This window comes from Oncorhynchus mykiss, chromosome 22 (genome assembly GCF_057628025.1).
Source record: "Oncorhynchus mykiss isolate SJ-2025 chromosome 22, ASM5762802v1, whole genome shotgun sequence".
NCBI lineage: Eukaryota > Metazoa > Chordata > Actinopteri > Salmoniformes > Salmonidae > Oncorhynchus > Oncorhynchus mykiss.
Window position 1 is genome coordinate 34,850,790 of NC_143043.1, and position 19,392 is coordinate 34,870,181.

General features: G+C 41.4%; 1 protein-coding gene across 1 annotated transcript; it reads right to left on the bottom strand.

Annotated features, from left to right (window-relative positions):
- Positions 1-5,211: 5,211 nt before the first annotated feature.
- On the bottom strand, positions 5,212-19,253 carry dnajc15 (DnaJ heat shock protein family (Hsp40) member C15). The gene is made up of 6 exons (XM_021579452.3): positions 18,887-19,253; positions 17,978-18,029; positions 8,588-8,661; positions 7,792-7,871; positions 7,372-7,442; positions 5,212-5,699 (listed from the first exon to the last, which is right to left on the bottom strand). Exons 1-6 carry the CDS (start codon positions 18,992-18,994, stop codon positions 5,629-5,631), a joined length of 456 nt encoding a protein of 151 aa, XP_021435127.1. The 5' UTR covers positions 18,995-19,253; the 3' UTR covers positions 5,212-5,628.
- Positions 19,254-19,392: the final 139 nt, after the last annotated feature.

Sequence of the window (19,392 nt, forward strand, 5' to 3'; positions counted from 1 at the left end):
GAAAGAATGAGGAAATATTCAATGTGACTGCTGGATACTCTGCCATATGGTTTGGGTTGTGTTATTGTGATGTTAACAGTGGAAAGATATTAGTGGGATAGAGAGAGTCTTGATCTGATGGTGTGCTGCTCAGAGACACGTGGAGGACATCGCGGCTGCGGCGCTACTGCACTTCTCTGTGATGGCTCTCTGAGAGGAGAGGAAACAGACATGTGGATCATCTGTGTGCCTGTCTGCGTGCCTGCCAGTCTGTCTGCCAGAGTCTATCCACAGCAGCTAAGGATACACCTGAGGATACAATGCATCCACTGAGTTTTGAATGGCAAGAGTGACGGAACTCAATAGATTGCTCTGGAATGCTATGCTCTGTCTAGAATGTTATGAAAGATAAGATGATGAATCTGACTCATCACAACAGGCATGCCACACAATATATTCCAGAGTCCATTCTTGTCTCAGGGTATATCATGTGATATCTTTATGCAAAACATTTGATATGTAAGGGTTGGGATAATGATCAATGAGGGCCTATGCGTTTTATGGAAAATAATGAAAGACGTGGAAGGTGTGTTCAACGATGTGCTAGAGGAGTGGAACTGACATTCCACTGAGTTGCATTATTTTCCAGAGAATGCATAGAGCCCTGAGTTGATTGTCCCTTTAATACGATGGGTATAATGTAACACATTTGCTGCTATAAATGTGTTCAACATCTACTGAAGTAGCTAGCAAGTTTACTAGATAGTTACAGCTGTTGCCGTGGTAACAAAACAAACATGCTTGGTAGTTTAGCTAGCTAACTAAACCATCAGTCCGGCGGCGTTTCAAACTCAAAGTAGACAGCCCTCGGCCCTAAACCCTTGAATTATGTTTTACACCCGAGTGTACCTTAAATGTCCCTTGCCCAAGCGAGAAAGAGTGATGATCGAAGAGGCAACCTCCTTGGAAATCTGGAAGTTGAGTTTAAAACAACCAACCTAAAGCTATTAATGTACCTAGTAAGCTAACGTATCTAGCTAGCACTCCTGTCAGGTAGCTAGCTACAGTTACTCACAAATGTGCACAACCGTGACATTCAAACGAGGTTGCAAAGAAAACTAATAGGACTGTAGCGACTGTGTTGACTTCAAAATCTGGGGTGTGAACTACGTTTCTATTCAAGCGTTGATCGACATGGTAATGGCTCTATAATATTGGAGAAAAGTTGAGAAAACTGACCCTTCGTTACATCGTGTCATGCCGTAACGTACAGCACGCGTAAATCAACTATTTCTGTCTTACAATCTCCACCAGGTGTAGCACTTCTCTCATCGTTTAAAAACAAGAAAGGGACAGTGGGGGGGTTACCTAGTCCTTTTTTGCATCATCACTGCAAGCGATATTGACTCTCAAAAGACAATGTTTACTTCTGAAGATCACTTTTGCACCGCCCTAAAAACCCGACTCAAATTTGACACACACCTTCAAATGGGTATGTAATGACACATATTATAAACTCTTGACAGTGTTTTATTTACATTTTAGAGGCGATAAGTTGGACAGATCGTGTTGTGCCACACGACATCTCTCCTTCTCACTATCACGCATTAGATTCGCTTCCCCACCCGCCATTTTTAAAAAGATCCGACGGAGCTCATTGCCTTCTTGAATCAAAGAAACGGGCAGCGTTTAGGTCATGTCATTAATTCTGTTGGAAAGGGGAGAAATTGTGCTTTACAATGGTATTGACATTACAGTTGATCTGGAAGTATTACGTTTTTGGGGCGCTAAAATAAGGTAAATTGTACGGACCAAGGCGATGTACAAAAGTGAGTGAGTTTACGTTAGTTTATAGTTAGTTTTATAGTTTGATCATTTATTTCAACACATTTCAGAATTCCCCAAAATATGTTTATGAACCAAGCTACGTTTTATAGGCTCCTGACGAGACTATGCCAACGCTAAAATCAATATCTATTTATACTGTATATATTTTAGCAAGATAGCCTGGTATTTTTTTCTGACATGTCAAATCTAACCTTGTTATTCAATTTTACACTTCACGGCCAGCAGAGACATTGACATTGTGGCCATTGTATATTGGCCATATACCACAACCCCCCAGGTTGCCTTATTGCTATAATAAACTGGTTACCAATGTAATTAGAGCAGTACAAATCAATATTTTGCCATACCTGTGCTATATGGTCTGATATACCAGGGCTGTCAGCCAATCAGCATTCAGGTCTCGAACCACCCAGTTTATAACAGACTATATACCATGGGTATGACAAAACATTTCATTTTACTGCACTAATTAATTTGGTAAAACCTTCTTAGGGATAGCCCCCCTTTTTTCAATTTTCACCTAAAATGACATACCCAAATCTAACTGACTGTAGCTCAGGCCCTGAAACAAGGATATGCATATTCTTGGTACCATTTGAAAGGAAACACTTTGAAGTTTGTGGAAATGTGAATTGCATGTTGGAGAATATAACACAAAGATCTGGTTGAAGAAAATACAAAGAAAAAAACAACCGTTTTTTTTCTACCACCATCTTTGAAATGCAACAAAGGTCCCTGTTCCAGCCATCACTCTGGTTGTAATTCCGATGGTGTCCTCAGAACTTAACATAACTTGAAGTATGAGCGAACTACATGACATTTAGTGAAAAGTCACCCAGGTACATTTGGGCAAATTGTGAAGGAGACATTTGCATTCATATTACATTTTTCTGCAAGAATATTGTCAAATCTGTATACTTGGACTGATTTAGCTTTTACAGTATTAGTAGCCATATTATAAGTTCAACATTTGCAAAACAACCAGTTTTCATAACTTCATAACTCTGAATAGTCTTATAATTTTAGTCCAAAAGGAAAAGGCATGCTGTCGTACAAGGTTAGTAGCTACATTTTACGACAGATACGGGGTTTATGAAGGGCTCATACTCCCGTAAAGCCCAGCTCATTGGCTATCTAGCTAGCATTGTTTGAGCCCAATTGGTGCTTATATGACAAAGTTAGAGTTGTTCAAGTGAAGGCCGCCCGCATCATCGGCGTGCCATGAAGGCGTCGCTATCTGATCAAATATGTTGTCCTATTGGATATACTACACCCCTAATGATAGTGAATTCTCGTTATGTTCTAGGATCTCTGAGGGATACATACGAACGGGATTTGACTGGTTGAAACAACGTTTAGGGTTAGATTTTCACAGATTCCTTTATTTGCAAATTGAATGAGTGGAAATACAAACTCGATCGTGCATGCTATATGGAGCTTTTTAGGATATGAAAACAGATTTTATCTAACAAAATGACACTTCATGTTATCTCTGGGACCCTTTGGATGATAAATCAGAGCAAGATTTCAGAACGTAAGTACACATTTCACCTTCAGAGGTGAATTATCATCAAACCTATCACGGTGAAGAAAAGTGTTTTGTTGTTAGGAGCGCTCCTCAAACAATAGCATGGCATTTTTTCGTAGTAATAGCTACAGTAAATTGGACAGTGCAGTTATATTAACAAGAATTTAAGCTTTCAGCCAATATAAGACACTTGTTTCGACTCGACATTTGTTTCTCTAAAATCTGCATTCACGACACAAGGTGCTGCATAATTCATTTTACTGCTCTAATTATGTTGGTAAGCAGTTTATAATAACAATAAGGCACCTCAGGGTTTTGTGGTATATGGGCATTATACCACAGCTAAGGGCTGTATATCCAGGCACTCCGCATTGCATCGTGCTAAGAACAGCCCTTAGCCATGGTATATTGACCATATACCACACCCCCTCGGGCCTTATTACTTAAATAATGCAAACTCTAGAATGCCCTTCAAGCCAATCAGTACTCAACAATGCCATGGTATAAATACAGATAACTGCCTAAGTAAAGGAAACACCAACATAGTGTCTTAATAGGGTGTTGGGCCACCACAAGCCCCCAGAACATCTTCAATGCACCTTGCCATAGATTGTAAGTGTCTGGATGCGACACCATTGTTCCACAAGAAATGACATAATTGTCTTTTGTTGATGGTGGTGGAAAGCGCTGTCTCAGGCGCCGCTCCAGAAGTGTTCAATTAGGTTGAGATCTGGTGACAGCTGCGCACACACCCTAAAATCTCTTCTTCTAGCCATGGTAGCCAAAATAATGGGTAACTGGGCATTTTTATACATGACCCTAGGCATGATGGGATGCTTTTAATTGCTTAATTAACTCAGGAACCAGACGTGCGAAAAAAGCACAATCTTTCAATATACTTTATCCTCATTTACAAGTGTTTCCTTTATTTTGGCAGTTACATTTTCTTTTTTTTTGCGGCAAATTCCCAGAGCCCTGCATATGTATAGTGCACAAGCTGTTAGAGTTTTTATGAGGTGTGGGTTGTAAAAGCGAGTAATTTCCCCTCTCTCCAGCATGGCAGTACCGCACAGCTTGGCAAAACAAACCTTTTGGACAGCAGGAAGCTGGCGAAGCAAAATCTTTTCACACATGGTAATGGAAAGATACCCTGATGGGTGGGGGGGCAGTGGGAGAAAGGGGTCAGGGAGAGAGAGGCTCAGGAGGGCCATGTGGGTTCTTCACAGGGAGAGGAAAGCTAGAAATAGACCCATCCACAGGAGGGACAGCAGAGATCAGCCAAGCACACAGAGCCCTAACCTGTACTACAGCAACACACGAACAGTGCAGACACTATCACACACACCTGACGCACTCACCCTCTCTACATTAGGGATGGGCCACTGGCGACCCGTTCTGTAAGCCCACGGACCAATAAAAATATGAGTTTGGTTTTGTTGTGGCCGCCACCGCCATAAAAGTTGCCCATCGCTGCTCGACATGCTAATCAATAGCTTTCCAACAGAGACGGACATGGTTCACTGGAACATCAGTTGGGAACTGCATTCTACCATAATGAGGTGATTTTTAATGATGCCTAGCTAAAGCATGCTGGAATGAAGGCATTTGCAACATGGTGCAGATTACATGGCTGTCTAGCCTTCCTCCTAGATATGTGGAAAAACCTACTGCAAGCTGCTGGTGAAATGGCTCACTTAAAGTAAAGTGTCACAGCTCACTGCAGGAGCTTCAAAAACAGCTCTTACCCAATGTTCCCTCTCCTATCAGATGCTGCAGCACTGTTAGTCATTTACTACAATGGCATCTCAGCGCAGAGGAAAGGGACTAATCACAGAAACACAATAATGAGTCATTGATTACCATTACAGAAAATGCTTTATTCAGCAAACTTTGATAAATTACTAACCGTGTTATTCACACACACTGCTCAGCTAGGCTTGGTCTCTGTCAGTGTGTTGTTAATCTCACAGTGGTCATAATGTCTTTACCACACAGAGGAATAAAAAGTTAACAGAAAGGTTTGAATTTCTTATTGTATGGAATATTATTATCTTGTATCTTATGGTACAGTGTATTTACAACAGACTACAGTTGACATGTTGACTTTTGTAAAGTTAACTACAGGCGACCTTCAACTTGAAAGATATCCTTGTTCACGAAAAATGTTTCAGTATAGTCTCTGGGGATGGTAATGTCTTAGGGCTGGAATAAATAGATCTGTAGTATACTGTAGTCCAGGAGGTCAGAGGGGTGATGGGGGGCTGTAGTTTTTATCAGCGGCGTTGGTCTTTATCCAGCAGGTCTTTGGCCTCGTTGATCTTGGCGGCCATGTAAGGAGATCCACCTGGAGAGAGAACACACATCCGCTTCTCATCAATGCCCGTCTGTTTAATCTTCTTTTTTCCTCCCATTGTCTCCCCCCCACCCCCACTCCATCTCTCTCACCCCTCTATCCATTCCAGGTAAGAACAATATAACAGTCTACACATGGCATGCAAGCCATGTGTTTCCCCAGGCATGAAAAAAACAACAACTCAGTGACATCTACTGTCAGGAGTAGAGGACTTCAGTAGGCTCAGTCATTAGCAGTCTAAGTCACATCCAATCACCTTTTATAGTGCTTTAACACACAGTGGAACACTAATCACTATGGAGCACAGGAAATGGGTGTATGCTGAGCTAGCACAAACTGAGGTTGGGTCGCATACTAATAGTCTAAAGTGACTTCCTCTCCTCGTCTCCTACCCCCACCATACTGCTCTGAAAACACATGATAGAGATTTGTGTGTGTTCTGAGGCAGAGTGGTCTGCTCAGCTCACAGGGTCAATGAGTACAGCATCCTGGGAGTAGTAGTCTGCTGTGTGACACTACCAAGACAGCCTGAGGACACAGGTGTGTGTGTGTGTGTACAACACTTTCTTAGTAGCCATGTCTGTATACTGGCCCCCCCCCCCCCCCCCCGGTGGTGTGTTTTGTGTCAGCAGAAGCAGAACTGTATGTGTGTGTTTAGGGTAATAAATGAGTGTTATTGTTTGCAGTGACAGAGAGCAGGGCCTGACGAAGGCCTCAACTAGTCTGCTAATCAGTCACTGACAAACACAGAGCCGGCCTGGCACGGCCTTCAGCACACTCACAGGGAAGGAAAGACACTAAAAACAGGGCTAGATGCCGAGAGAGGCAGAAATAGAGAGCAGTCTGATTCCCTTTCTGAAATCGCGTCATCTTGCTCACTGGACCTTATTGGCTCAAATACAGGAAATAATGAGAGGTAATTAGCCAATCATTCCAATCCATTACTCTGACCAGGAATCGGTCCACTCTTTCCTGCCCAGACCTGGCTGACTGACTGACTGACAGACAGAGAAGCTGTGGGTTATTACCCTCTCTTCTCCATCGATGTCCCAGTAACCAAACACATGAAAATTAACTATAATAGATACTGTGCTACCTCCTGAAACAGAACACAAAGCCATATCCAAGGATGACAGTATTGATGGATGTTCCTACAGGTGACCCTATAGAGCTTATAGCCCCATATTTCATCCCCTATTTATTCTTTGTCCCCCTCTCTAACTCCTCCCTCTCTCTCTCTCTCTCTGTCATCTCAGCCCTTATCGCCCAGTCAGAGAGGAATCCCACAGGCCATTTCTCATTTCACACTGAGTAAAAACTACACGCTGTGTGTATGTGTGTGTGTATTCCTCTCAGGAGAGGGAAAAACACAGTGTGGACGGGTGTGTAAAACTAGCTGCTGTGTATGAGCGTGACTTTGTGTGTGCGTGTACACACCTCTCAGGAGAGGGAGACCGAGGGAGGCCATTAACCTTGATAGAATAGAGGGGGCGAGTGCACAAGCCTGACGCTGGGAAAAACACCTTGTATATGGGTTCAATAAAGACAGGTGATATGCTGTTCACACAAGAACCAGTAATAGGAGATCACTGTATAATTAACTCAGTTGTCTCCAATCTGTTTTTTCTCATGTCCAGTAAATTGGATTAAACTGTCAACTGACCTTTATCTGGGTGGTTGAGGACCATGATCCTCCGGTGGGCATCTCTCACCTTGGACTTGGTGCTGGTTGGGCTATAGGGGGGGAGAGATACAGGATTGGGATTAGTAGAATGTACAAAATAGGGCAACACACAGATTTAGCACAAGATTACAGCACCATCTAGTGGTCAAATCACATTCACAAGTTGCAGTAAGAACATCGAGTTCTTCTGACCACTAAACTATTCAGGTGTTCTGTTCTCTTCTCCCTGATTGACAGTGTAAAATTTAACTAAAAAAAAAAAGAAAGATGACTAATATAAACCCATCAAAGACACAGAGAAATCAAACACATCCTTAGCATGAACACAGACAGAAATAAAACATTGGGTACACACCCGCACAAACAGGCGAGCATGACACACACTTCCGCCAGTCTTACCTGATACCAAGGATGAGGCTGGCTTCTCGCTTAGTCATCTTCTGGTCAAACCCTCCTTTATAGTAGTGTGATGAGAAGGTCTGGAGAGAGAAGAGATGTTAGTACTGAAAGTACACACACACCTAGAAATGATTCAACTCACCCACTGACTGGACTGTCTAGAAATGTATCCTTTTTTACTCGTTTGTGTAAATGCTTAGAGTAAGAAGGGTGGAAGTGCATTCTGTGGTACATAGGGTTCATTAACTCCCTTCGGTCAAGCACTGCCTCATTGTCACACAGTACACACTGGGAGAAACTGCCAGACACACGCAGTGTGAGGTCTGATCACTCATCCATCTCACGTCACACACTGCTTTATTTTTCACACACACACACGAGAGAGGGCAGTGGGTGCATCACCCTGTCTGGGGGCCTTTGGTCTGTGGAGCCATAACTCAGGTGAAGCAGGGGAAACTGAAGACCATGAGTCAGTCCACCAACTACCCATCCTACAGACAGTCAGTGGACTAAGTACTATACCACAAACATTGGTGCTTGGTGACTATCTGATGGGGCAATTCATGAATCCCCCAGATTTGCAAATATGCGTCTGTAGCGTGGTGGGAGAGTTTTCAGCAAAACCAGTGGGTGTCATCGTTGATCATGCATAGTTTCAGAATACAGTGTACCAAGACATACTAACAATCAGTTGGAGTTCATTAGAAGTTGCCCAAAAAAAACACATGGTTAGAGACGTTTTCATCTCCACTTAGGATTGTGATGAACCACATAACCAAGTTAGTGGGTTACTTACGGAGGTGGGCATCTTCTTAGCAGTCTGTGACAGGACTTGTCCTAGAGGCTTCCACAACTGGAAGGCATAACGACCTGAAACACAGTACATAATTATTGGCCTACACAAACAGACCCCTTTCCACTGTTCACCACAGTTATGTTCTTGTCCTGTATTATTTTCCCCCACCTTTATTTAACTAGGTAGGCCAGTTGAGAACAAGTTCTCATTTACAACTGCGACCTGGCCAAGAGAGCAAAGCAGTGCGACACAAACAACAGAGTTACACATGGAATAAACAAACATACAGTCAATAACACAATATAAAAATATATATACAGTGTGTGCAAATGTAGTAAAATTAGGGAGGTAAGGCAATAAATAGGCCATAGTGGCGAAATAATTCCAATTTAGCAATTAAACACTGGAGTGATAGACGTGCAGAAGATGAATGTGTAAGTAGAGATACTGGGGTGTAAAGAGCAATATGGGGATGAGGTAGTTGGGTAGGATGGGCTGTGTACAGGTGCAATGATCAGTAAGCTGCTCTGACAGCTGATGCTTAAAGTTAGTGAGGGAGATATAAGAATCCAGCTTCAGTGATTTTTGTAATTCGTTTCTGTCATTGGCAGCAGAGAACTGGAAGGAAAGGCGGCCAAAGGAGTTGTTGGCTTTGGGGATGACCAGTGAAATATACCTGCTGGAGTGCGTGCTACGGGTGGGTGCTGCTATGGTGCCCAGTGAGCTGAGATAAGGCGGGGCTTTACCTAGCAAAGACTTATAGATGACCTGGAGTCAGTGGGTTTGGAGACGAAAATAAAGCCAGGGCCAGCCAACGAGGAGCATACAGGTCGCAGTGGTGGGAAGTATATGGGGCTTTGGTGGCAAAATGGTCTGCACTGTGATAGACTACATCCAATTTGCTGAGTAGTGTTAGAGGCTATTTTGTAAATGACATTGCTGAAGTCAAGGATCGTTAGGATCGTCAGTTTTACGAGGGTATGTTTGGCAGCATGAGTGAAGGATGCTTTGCGAAATGGGAAGCCGATTCTAGATTTAATTTTGGATTGGAGCTGCTTAACTTAGAGCTACCCCCCTACTTTTTTCAATTTCCGCCTGAAGACATACCCAAATCTAACTGCCTGTAGCTCTGTCCCAGAAGCAAGGATATGCATATTCTTGGTACCATTTGAAAGAAAACACTCTGAAGTTTGTGTAAATGTGAATTGAATGTAGGAGAATAACACAATAGATCTGGTTTAGATAATACAATGAAAAAAACACACGTTTTGTATTTTTATTGTTCTATTATCATCTTTAAAATGAACAAGATAAAACAAACATTCAGATAGGATGATGGGGACCATTTCAGTAAAAAATATATGAGGGCAACAGTACTTGTGCAAAGTTTCAGAATAATAACTTCCAAAATGAGTGTGCTACATGACATTTATCATGAAGTCACCCAGGTGTCCCACACAAGTAGCCCAAATGTACCCAAGTGGCCAAATTGGTGAAGGTATACATTTTGAAACAAATAACTATATACAACATGCCAAAATGGTATTCTAACACACACACAATGCAGGGAACATAAGGTTGAATATATTATTATAGACCTGCTACATCTACTCTCTCTATTATATTATGACAGACCAGCTAGATCTACTGTCTTTATTATATTACAACAGACCAGCTGTATCTACTGTCTCCATTTCACTTTGGCCATTGTTGTGGGCCTGCCCTCCCCTCAACAGCCTCAAATAGGCTATTTCATTTCACAAATAATATTTTATGTTATTAATTTTAAACAACGGCATTAGCATGAGAAGAACTTACCAGTCCAAAACGGTGACATTGTTCCTCTTCTGCAGGCACGTTACAGATTATACAGTGGCTACAACGGTGTCCTCTCCATTCAAAAAATATTCCTCCACTTGGGAATCGCTAAATGAATCGCCCTACAACAATCTCTGTCTCACTTTTCCGATCAATTTCTTCTAAAATTGTGTACACATCTGTATATCTAGACTTAGATTTAACTTTCCCTGACTTAGTCGCCATACTGATTGATATATAAACAGCTGAATCTGCGCGTTTACCAAAACAATGCATTGCGTAAAATGCGGAGCTCCTTACGGAATAAAACTACAATAGCGAATGACTCTCTTTACGCTGGAGTTTACGACATGGGTTGGTCTTCCAACACACAACCACTGCATATTGCCGCTTACCTCAGCTCATTGGCTATCTACCAGGCTAGATTTCAAGACGATCAGTGGTCATTGGGTTAAAATACAGTCAATCAACGAAACAGTGGTCATATCATTAGTGCACAGTGATGTCATTACTTGTTGTCTTCAAATCGAAATGGCCCATCAGGTTTGGTTGTGTTACAAACAAACCAGTTGATTGCAATGAAACCAAACATGACTGGAAAAGTCACGTTCTGTGTGGGTTATTTACCTGGAATGTGTCGTCGAAAATGGAATGAGACGGAATTCACGACACAAGAAGTTCACAAAATGTTTTGTGTTAGGCTATAAAAACGGATTTTATCAAACAAAATATAATTCATTGTGTAACAATGAGCATTGGGATTGCAAACAGATGAAGATCGTCAAAGGTAAACAATTTATTTTAATGCAGTTTGTGATTATGTTACGCCTGTGCTGGTTGAATTTTTAATTTTATGGGGCTCTAGACTCAGATAATCGCATCGTATTCTTTCGCAGTAAATCATTTTTTAAATCTGACAACGCAGTTGGATTAGAAAGATTGTAGGCTTTCGATACATGTGAGACACTTGTATTTTCATGAATGTTTAATATGACTATTTATGTAGCGATCACCGTATGTTGTGGAATTTCAGCCCGCTACCGGGTTCCGTGCTCAGAGAGGTTAACTCGGCTTTCGAAGACTTTAGAAAGGCAGGGCAGGATGGATATCGGTGTACAACAGTTTGGGTCTAGAGTGTCTCCCCCTTTGAAGAGGGGCCTGACCGCGGCAGCTTTTCAATCCCTAGGGATCTCAGACGATACGAAAGAGAGTTTGAATAGGCTAGTAACAGGGATATAATTTTAGAAAAGAGAGGGTCCAGATTGTCTAGCCCAGCAGATTTATAGGGGTCCAGATTTTGCAGCTTTTTCAGGACATCAGCTATCTGGATTTGGGTGAAGGAGAAATGGGGGAGGCTTGGGCAAGTTGCTGTGGGGGGTGCAGAGCTGTTGACCGTGGTAGGGGTAGCCAGGTGGAAAGCATGGCCAGCTGTCAAAAAATGCTTATTGAAATTCTCAATTATCGTAGATTTATTGGTGGTGACAGTGTTTCCTAGCCTCAGTGCAGTGGGCAGCTGGGAAGAGGTGCTCTTATTCTCCATGGAACTTATAGTGTCCCAGAACTTTTTGGTGTTTATGCTACAGGATGCAAATTTCTGTTTGAAATAGCTAGCCTTTGCTTTCCTAACTGCCTGTGTATATTGGTTCCTAACTTCCCTTAAAAGTTGCATATCGCAGGGGCTATTCGATGCGAATGCAATACGCCACAGGATGTTTTTGTGCTGGTCAAGGGCAGTCAAGTCTTGAGTGAACCAAAGGCTATATCTGTTCTTAGTTCAAGATTTTTTGAAAGGGGCATGCTTATTTAAGATGGTGAAGAAAACACTTTAAAATAATAACCAGGCATCCTCTACTGTAGGAATGAGGTCAATATCCTTCCAGGATACCCGAGCCAGGTATATTAGAAAGGCCAGCTCGCTGAAGTGTTTTTGGGAGCGTTTGACAGTGATGAGGGGTGGTTGTGTGACCGCGACAATGAGGCAGTGATCCTGGTTGAAGACAGCAGAAGTGTATTTAGAGGGCAGGTTGATCAGGATGATGTCTATGAGGGTGCCCGTGTTCAAGGAATTAGGGTTGTACCTGGTAGGTTCCTTGATAATTTGTGTGAGATTGAGGGCATGTAGTTTAGACTGTAGGATGGCTGGGGTGTTAAGCATATCCCAGTTTAGGTCACCTAAGCGTACAAACGCTGAAGATAAATGGGGGGGCAAATAATTCACATATGGTGTCCAGGGCACAGCTGGGGGCTGAGGGGGGTCTATAACAAGCGGCAACAGTGAGAGACTTAATTCTGGAAAGGTGGATTTTTAAAAGTAGAAGCTCGAACTGTTTGGGCACAGACCTGGATAGTATGACAGAACTCTGCAGGCTAACTCCACCCCCTTTGGCAGTTCTATCTTGGCGGAAAATGTTGTAGTTGGGGATGGAAATTTCAGAATATTCAGACACAGCTAGGACATCAGGGTTGGCGGAGTGTGCTAAAGCAGTGAATAAAAAAACTTAGGAAGGAGGCTCCTGATGTTAACAGGCATGAAACCAAGGCTTTTAGTGTTTCAGAAGTCAACTAATGAGAGCACCTGGGAGTAGGAGTGGAGCTAGGCACTGCAGGTCCTGGATTAACCTCTACATCACCAGACGAACAGAGGATGAGTAGGATAAGGGCACGGCTAAAGGCTATAAGGACTGGTCTTCTATGCGTAACATGTATCGGAGTGTGTGTGTGTGTGTGTGTGTATCATCGGTGTGTACTGGGTCAGTGTTTGTGTTGGTAAGCTGCAGTCACTCTCCAAACCCACATAGAGCCAGTCAGCATCTATACCCTGCCAAACATTCTCTGTTTATAAAGTCCACACACACAAGAAGTTAGCAGAAACCCCTCTGGAGGAGCTGGTTTCCAAGAGAAAAACACAAAACCACTCAGTCATGTATGAGAGCCATGCTGCTAAGCTCAGGGAGTAATCAGGGCATTATTTATAACCTGGTGACTGACATGTTCTGAGTGGGCGGTGTAAATCCACTACTCCACCTCCAGGCTGCCTGGAAGTTCTGTTTTCCTAAAACTACAAAGCTGAAAGTCCATCAACTATGAAGGGACCGCACACACGCACGTGCACGGATGGCCTGCTGCTGGCCTTTCCATTTACATTGAGAGGATAATTAGACTGTGCTGTTCCTCAAAGCCGCCACGACAACTAACACTGACCTCACATTACCCGAACTCTGTGGCAACTGGCAGACCACACACTGCCTTACTATTAACCACTATACAAAACAGCTGTGCTGACTGACACTCTTGTACCAATGCGGATAATGGCAGTGCCTATTCACTGCTGCGCTCTGCAACATGATATCTGTACTATCACTGTATAAAATGACAGGAATATACTGTTTTGTAAGACATCCAACTTTCTAAATCACATGGATGTGTGATTGGTTATATCACATTATCTGGCGTACAAAGATTTTGGGTGTCCATTACTGGACGTTAGAGGTTTGTCCATACAAACCGCTGCCATAAATTCTTCAACTAACTTGGTATTGGCGGTACTCTCTTCGATCTTGATTCTGGAAAAACGTATCTTATACATGTGTATAGTTGCAGGTGGTTCTACAAACACCAGAGGAAACTCAGAAAGATAGTAAATCCATGTTTTGTATCAAGTGAGATATGCCTCTTGCATATGTGTAGTGTTGCATAGAAACAACTAGTTCCTGCAAAATGCTGTGAAATGCTAGATGTGGGCAGCTAAGATGGTGACGAACTGTCTCTTGCGTTACAAAACATGGATTTGCCACCTGCAACTGTACGCTGACATTTGTGACTTGTTTCAGGAAACTAGGCATATGTTGCACGTCATGACTTCACAGGCGAGACATTTGAACGTAAGCATTTAAAAGAAAATCTAAATGCATTTTTTATGGTAGAAATGGCTTCTGGAACATGTGAACTTTCATGAGCTTTAATAACAAAAAGTTGTATGCCATCTGTACATGCAAATAAAATTGTTAAATTATGACCTTCCCGCTAGCCATGATTTGCTGAGGTTATTGATGGGCTGGACATGCCGAGAGAGGAGTTCGGATTGGTCTGCCATGTAGCATGCTTCTGTCTATAACATGCATGAGCTGCTCAGAATGTGTTGGTAAGCCTTTCTAATGCGACTTTTTTGAAAGATATCACAAAGAACTGCAAAGGTGTTGCTAATGCTCTCCACTTTCTAGAGCACTGGTTCTCAATCTTGGTCCTGGGGATCCAAAGGTGCTCAAAATCTCAAATGGCTTTGATGATTTGAAGCAGGTGTGTAGTGCTTGGGCAAAAACAAAAATGTGCACCCCTTTGGATCCCCAGGACGAGAACCACTGTTCTGGAGGACAATCGTGCCATGCTGACTCTGAAAATTAATCAGGCAATGAGGAAATCCCTGACTTAGGTAAAAACATTTTCTTTGAACCAGACAGTCATATGAAATGGTGCTCAAGTGTTGTTGTCACGGAAGAAGGTGACCGAGTTTTAAAATCAGTGGAATGCCCAGAGTTTGATAGCTAAGGAGATTAAGAAAATTCTGGTATTTGATGAGGGAGTCAAAGTGAACACACAGAAGGCTGTTGCATAAAACACCTGTCTCCGGATTACATCTTCAAACTAAGGGCAACCATGGCATCTGTGACAGAGGGAGAAGCGTTCATCCATGTATATGGGTACGAGACTAGCTTACATGTTCAGATATTATACATTTCTAATTTTGGTTGGAGTCATTAACTCGTTTTTAAACCACTCTACAAATTTCTTGTTCACAAACTATAGTTTTGGCAAGTCGGTTAGGACATCTACTTTGTGCATGACAAGTAATTTTTCCAACAATTGTTTACAGACAGATCATTTCACTTATAATTGACTTTAACACAATTCCAGTGGGTCAGAAGTGTACATACACTAAGTTGACTACGCCTTTAAACAGCTTGGAAAATTCCAAAAAATGTCATGGCTTTAGAAGCTTCTGATGGAGGTGTACCTGTGGATGTATTTCAAGGCCTACCTTCAAACTCAGTGCCACTTTGCTTGACACCATGGAAAAATCGAAAGAAATCAGCCAAGACCTCAAAACAATTGTAGACCTCCACAAGTCTGGCTCATCCTTGGGAGCAATTTCCAAACGCCTGAACGACCACATTCATCTGTACAAACAATAGTACTTAAGTATAAACACCACGGGACCACACAGCCGTCAAACCACTCAGGAAGGAGACGCGTTCTGCCTCCTAGAGATTAACATACTTGGGTGCGAAAAGTGCAAATCAGTCCCAGAACAGCAGCAAAGGACCTTTTGAAGATGCTGGAGGAAACAGGTACAAAATGATCTATATCCACAGTAAAATGAGTCCTATACTGACATAATTTGAAAGGCCGCTCAGCAAGGAAGAAGCCACTGCTCAAAAACCACCATTAAAAAAAGCCAGACTACGTTTTGCAACTGCACATGGGGACAAAGCTCATACTTTTTGGAGAAATGTCCTCTGGTCTGATGAAACAAAAATATAACTGTTTGGCCATAATGACCATCGTTATGTTTGGAGGAAAAAGGGGGAGGCTTGCAAGCCGGAGAACACTATCCCAACCGTGATCCACGGGGGTGGCAGCATCATGTTGTGGGGATGCTTTGCTGCAGGAGGGACTGGTGCACTTCACAAAATAGATGGCGTCATGAGGAAAGAAAATTCTGTGGGTATATTGAAGCAAAATCTTAAGACATCAGTCAGGAAGTTAAAGCTTGGTCGCAAATGGGTCTTCCAAATGGACAATGACCCCAAGCATACTTCCAAAGATGTGGCAAAATGGCTTAAGGACAACAAAGTCAAGGTGGCCATCACAAAGCACTGACCTCAATCCTATAGAACATTTGTGGGCAGAACTGAAAAAGTGTGTGCGAGCAAGGAGGCCTACAAACCTGATTCAGTTACACCAGCTCTGTCAGCAGGAATGGGCCAAAATTCACCCAACTTATTGTGGGAAGCTTGTGGAAGGCTACCTGACACGTTTGACCCAAGTTAAACAATTTAAAGGCAATGCTACCAAATACTAATTGAGTATGTAAACTTCTGACCCAATGGGAATGTGATGAAAGAAATAAAAGCTTAAATAAATGCTTCTATACTATTATTCTGACATTTCACATTCTTAAAATAAAGTGGTGATCCTAACTGACCCAAGACATGGAATTTTTTACTAGGATTAAATGTCAGGAAAAGTGAAACGGAGTTTAAATGTATTTGGCTAAGGTGTATGTAAACTTATGACTTCAACTGTATTTGTATCTCAGAAAGCCATTTGCTTTGCTAGTTATAGCCTAATGTTAGCTAGCTAACATTTAACCTAGTTGGTTAGCTTTAGCTACCTGCAGATTTAAGCATGGTAGTAACGTTATGAGTTGGGATTATGGTTCATTGTTTAGCTAGCTAGCTACATGTCTAAACAAAAGACTCCTATGGAATTAACCATTTCACTGTACCGTTTACACCTTCTGTATCCTGTACATGTGATAAATAAACGTTGATTTTATTTGAAATTATGTGTTTACCAGAGATGGAAATGTAAAGCACAACATGACCTGCACCAAAGTAAAATTAGGATATAACATTAGGTCAATGAGACCGTGTCCAAGTTCTAAAATTCTCCGGTAGAATGCCTTGCGTTTATTTCGTCACTCTCACAACAGTAAATTATTTTCTGTAATTAGCTCATCATTAACTTGTAAATAAGATAAAGTTAAGATGTTTCAGCTCTGATATGGTCATTATTTGAACTGGCTAGCCAGCTAACTTAACGTTAGCTAACAAGCTAGAAATGAACAAAAACATTGTTTACAAAGTTGCCTTTAGTTGCCTGGTTTGTTAGACTGACATATACTAAATTAATTGTTTAACGGATGGGTTTATTGGTGTGGTACAGCAGTGATGCCATTTTGGACCACCAGGCTGCTGATGTCATGTAGCGCGTCTTTTTTATAGACAAGTTTGATGTCAGATGACTATAGAATGTTCATGATGTCACTGCGACAACTGTCTACAGACATGTCGATAGACGTAGTATTAACCAGGCTTTAGTCTTGAAATATTTGGTTGTTTAATACACTATCGTACACACTGTTTAACACATGTATATCCTTAAAGAGATGGGTGGGGCTAAGGCTTAAGAGGGTGTGAACACTGATAAATGGGTGTAGACAAAGAAGAACTCTCCAGTAGGTTTACAAAATATTCAAGGGCCATTTTCTCAAAAGTGTGGTTACAAGTTTATCAACTTTCAAAGCAGAATTACTTACCCACTGTTCCTCAACTGTAGTGTATGATATACCATTTTCTAGCTCCGGCTCCAAATTTTCTACATAAGACCAAATCGAGCCGGTCGAGAACGAAGTGATTATCGCCAATACCAGGTTAGTTAAAGAATTTATGGCCGCGGTTTGTATGGGCAAACTTGTAATTAACACCAAAAATCTTTGGTTATATCACATTATCTGGCATACAAACTGTAGCAAGGTGTGTGTGTGTATGTGTATATTATACTATTTCTTACCTGCAAAGCCTGCAGCAGCAACACCAAGGCCAACCGCTATCAGAGTACCACCCTGAAGATACAGAACAATATCAATACAACAATCCATCAGTCAACAGTGGTGTAAAATACTTAAGTAAAAATACTTGAAAGATCTACTTAAGTAGCTTTTTGGGGGTATCTGTACTTTACTACTTATATTTTTGACAACTTATACTTTTACTTTACTATATTCCTAGAGAAAATCATGTACTTTTTACTCCATACATTATGCCTGACACACAAAAGTATTCACTACAAATCCTTTTAATACTTAGCAGGACTGGAAAATTGTTAAATTCACGCACTTCTCAAGAGAACATCCCTGGTCATCCCTACTCCCTCTGATCTGGCAGACAAACTAAACACACAAGCTTCGTTTGTAAATTGTCTGAGTGTGCACTGGCTATCCGTAAATACAATTTTCAAAAATTAAATGGTGCGGACTGGTTTGCTTAATATAAGGAATTTTAAATGATTTCTACTTTTACTTTTGATACTTAAGTATAATTTTAGACTTACTCAAGTACTATTTTACTGGGTGACTTTTACTTGAGTCATTTTCTATTAAGGTATATTGACTTTTATTCAAGTATGACAATTGGGTACTTTTCCCACCAGTCAACAACAAAAATTAACTGCAAGCCTGAGTCACTCAGCCGACTGATTACATCACAGCCTGTTATATGACATTCATGTTACTGGCGATTGCTAGATTCATCACCGTGATGACACAACCAACCTTCTGTTGCTAGTACTGTAACTATCCACCAGCTAATTGCTAGTAAATAGAAGGTTCTGGCATTAGCTAGCTAGCTATCTTAGCTGCAGGCCTGTGAAATAACCAGCGCTTGTTATCCACCAAAAATTCAAACAACAAAATATACTTACAAGTCTTTTGTCGATTTCTGTTTCACTCCTGATTTTAGATTGAGAATTGTATTCAGCATATCGCATAGTTTCTCCTTCAATAGATACCCTGCTACCAGCATTTGCCATGATGCCGCTGTCACTTGAAGGACACAACTATGGAGCGTCTGAGCGGACAACCAGTGTCAATTGAAAAAACATTTCGTAATACAGAACGAATGGGTGATCCACCTTGCACAATATTGTGGAAATCTGGAAAATGTAAATAAATCAATGAACCACATAAAAACAAACGAATTAAATGTTATAACATATATATGCTACATAGTGGGATAATTCGCATAGATGGCAGTAGCCTAATACATTTTCTATTTGCTCCAAGGGAATTGTATTCTTGCCTAACATTGATTTTGAAAAAGTTTGAATTAGGCTATTACTGTTATATATATATATATATATATATATATATATATATATATATATATATATATATATATATATATATATATATATATATATATATATTA